Genomic DNA, 2,591 nt, shown 5'->3' with positions numbered 1-2,591 from the left:
GTCCTCTTAATAGATAATCCCGTGCACTTCGTTGCCCATTAAAAATACCAACGCTATATGAATAATGTTTTTTTTTTATAATATAAAGGTTGCCATAACAACAATTTTAAACCAAAGGCAACCAATCATTTTTATTATTATAGCTTTGAAACCCACGGCAACCATTTATGAACAAAAAATGTCATCAGAAATCTCAAAATCCATGTTTGAGCACCTCCCGGGACTGGTCCTCTCCCTTTTTTTTATTAGCCTATCTTCTGCCCATAATTCCAATCTATCTCTGTATCAAATGATCCCGTACACTTCGTTGCCCGGCAACCAATAATTATTATTATAGCTTTAAAACCCATGGTAACCAAGGCAACCAAAGGACACACACACAGACATTCAAACAATCTTTATCTATTCCTGGGGTTGGTTGCCATGGTAATATGGGCACACAGACATACATTCATTTTTATATATATAGATATAATATGAAAGTATATAAGTAATAATAAATTATTTATATATAATGAACAACATAATTATAAATTACCGGCAGCATAACACACAGTCGCATCATTAGCCACGGTGCATTCTTTTGTTGCTTGTTTAACATTGGGTAAATATGATTTTCCTTTAGGTCCTATCTGTCTCCTGAGTTTTCCATGAGAGAATGTTCGTAAAGAATGTGCTATGATTTCATCTGAACCATATAATAATGAAGCATCTATAAAACTGGTAACTCCAATTTGCTAACAAAATAACAAAATAGGTAAATTAAAAACATTTAATACTTTTTTGATAATTATTTTTTTTTTAGGTTATGATGGAAATAATTATAGACGAGACAATGGCTTAAATGAGATAAGGGTGCACAGTTATTACTTGTCTGACTGGTTTTATATGGCAACCTAGATCTGCTGTATCAGTGGCTCGTTGAGATGATAAACATCGGTTTTTTGAATAACCAGGCTCATCTTTCGGGATTGTAATCTGAAGGCAATCAGGAGGTAGAAATTCTGGTGTAGAATCATCCGGATTGCAACATACTATTGGACTTCCATCACTACCTTTAGTAATAAAAAAATATAATAATATTAATTTATTATTACGATTTAATAATATAACTATCAATAAATTAGAGGTTGGAACCTATTTATGATTTTTAGATTATGAGTAAAACGATGAATGTATTGATTTTACAATGATGTGTGTTTTATTTTTAGATTCTGAGTGGAACGATGAATGTATTCATTTTACAATGATGTGTGTTTTTTTATTTTATTTTTTATTTTTATTTTATTTTTGTGTCTGTCATTTCTTACGTAACGATTTTCTTATTTTGTTGTAATTAAAAAACGAATGCTTATAGAAACTTGAAAATTTCACTGAATGTTTATATTATAATTTTCTATATACGATAAAAATTTGAAAATAACTTGACTCTTTTTGAGCTGTTTACGGACATTGTAAGTTTTCAATTTTTTTAGTTTTTTTTTTTCTATAAATATCAATAAAGTTTTATCTATTGGGCCAAAAAGTGTAAAAAATTAATACAGGGCTCCTGATACATTGTTACAATAGCGGTTGAAAAATATATTACAAATACATAGGCACAATTTTTTTTTATAAGCATTTGAAGTTAAATTGTTGACAAAATATGGAAAAATCACGAAAATTACCTAATTATCTTGAGTTTATAATTCGTAAACATTTTTCTTTTTAGAACTAAGATTTTAAAATGTAATACAAGATTTCTTATAGGTTAATCTACCTTTATCAAAAAAAAAATGTCTATAAGAAACTCACATTAAATTTTTATGAGCGTTTTACAACATTTGATATTCACTCGATTTCTTACGTAACGATTTTCTTATTTTATTGTAATTAAAAAACGAATGACTGTAGATACTTGAAAATTTCACTGAATGTTTATATTAGAATTTTCTATATACGATAAAAATTTGAAAATAACTTGACTCTTTTTGAGCTGCTCACGGACATCGTCATTTTTCAATTTTTTTAATTTTTTTTTTCTATAAATATCAATTAAATTTTATTTGTTTGGTAAAAATGCGTGAAAATTTGATGCAAGGCTCCTGATATATTGTTACAATAGCAATTGTAAAATATTAAAAATACATAGGCACACATTTTTTTTATAAGCATTTGAAGTTGAAATTTTGACAAAATGTATCAAATTTAAAATTGAATAATTATTTTGTAGTTAAAAATTTATAAAATGTTCAACTTTTATATCTAAGGATTGAAAATTTAAAACAAGATTTCACGTAAATATTTAATTCTGTTTCCAAAATTCTAAGAAATACATAAGCACACCAAATAAGCTTTAGAAAAAAATTATCAATCATATGAATTTATAGTAATATTGAGTTTCTATATTTATAGAAAAATTTGGTACCTATCAACCATGTATTGTACCTATACATCCTATATAGTTGAGGGTTATATAAACAAAAAGCTTTTTGAGGTTATAGTATCTATTTATTAAATAAAATTTTTTAATATTGAGTAAATACTAAATACTATTAGTATAGATTTTCAAAATTTCAAAGTTATAATATTTAAATTAAAAAGGGGGACAC

At 26.6% G+C, this 2,591-nt stretch overlaps 1 protein-coding gene across 1 annotated transcript in view; it reads right to left on the bottom strand.

Annotated features, from left to right (window-relative positions):
- Nucleotides 1-2,591, bottom strand: part of LOC100165811 (peroxidase) — an 8,366-nt gene that overhangs the window by 4,275 nt on the left and 1,500 nt on the right. Inside the window, exons 5-6 of the mRNA XM_001948334.5 lie at nt 871-1,055; nt 539-737 (exon numbers count right to left, since the gene is read on the bottom strand). Of these exons, the coding sequence (XP_001948369.2) occupies nt 539-737; nt 871-1,055 (384 nt within the window). The remainder of the gene's footprint in view (nt 1-538; nt 738-870; nt 1,056-2,591) is intronic.

The sequence above is a fragment of the Acyrthosiphon pisum genome, chromosome A1, assembly GCF_005508785.2.
Source record: "Acyrthosiphon pisum isolate AL4f chromosome A1, pea_aphid_22Mar2018_4r6ur, whole genome shotgun sequence".
Classification (NCBI taxonomy): domain Eukaryota; kingdom Metazoa; phylum Arthropoda; class Insecta; order Hemiptera; family Aphididae; genus Acyrthosiphon; species Acyrthosiphon pisum.
Note: the sequence above shows the minus strand (reverse complement) of the source record. Positions and strands in the feature narration are given on the sequence as shown.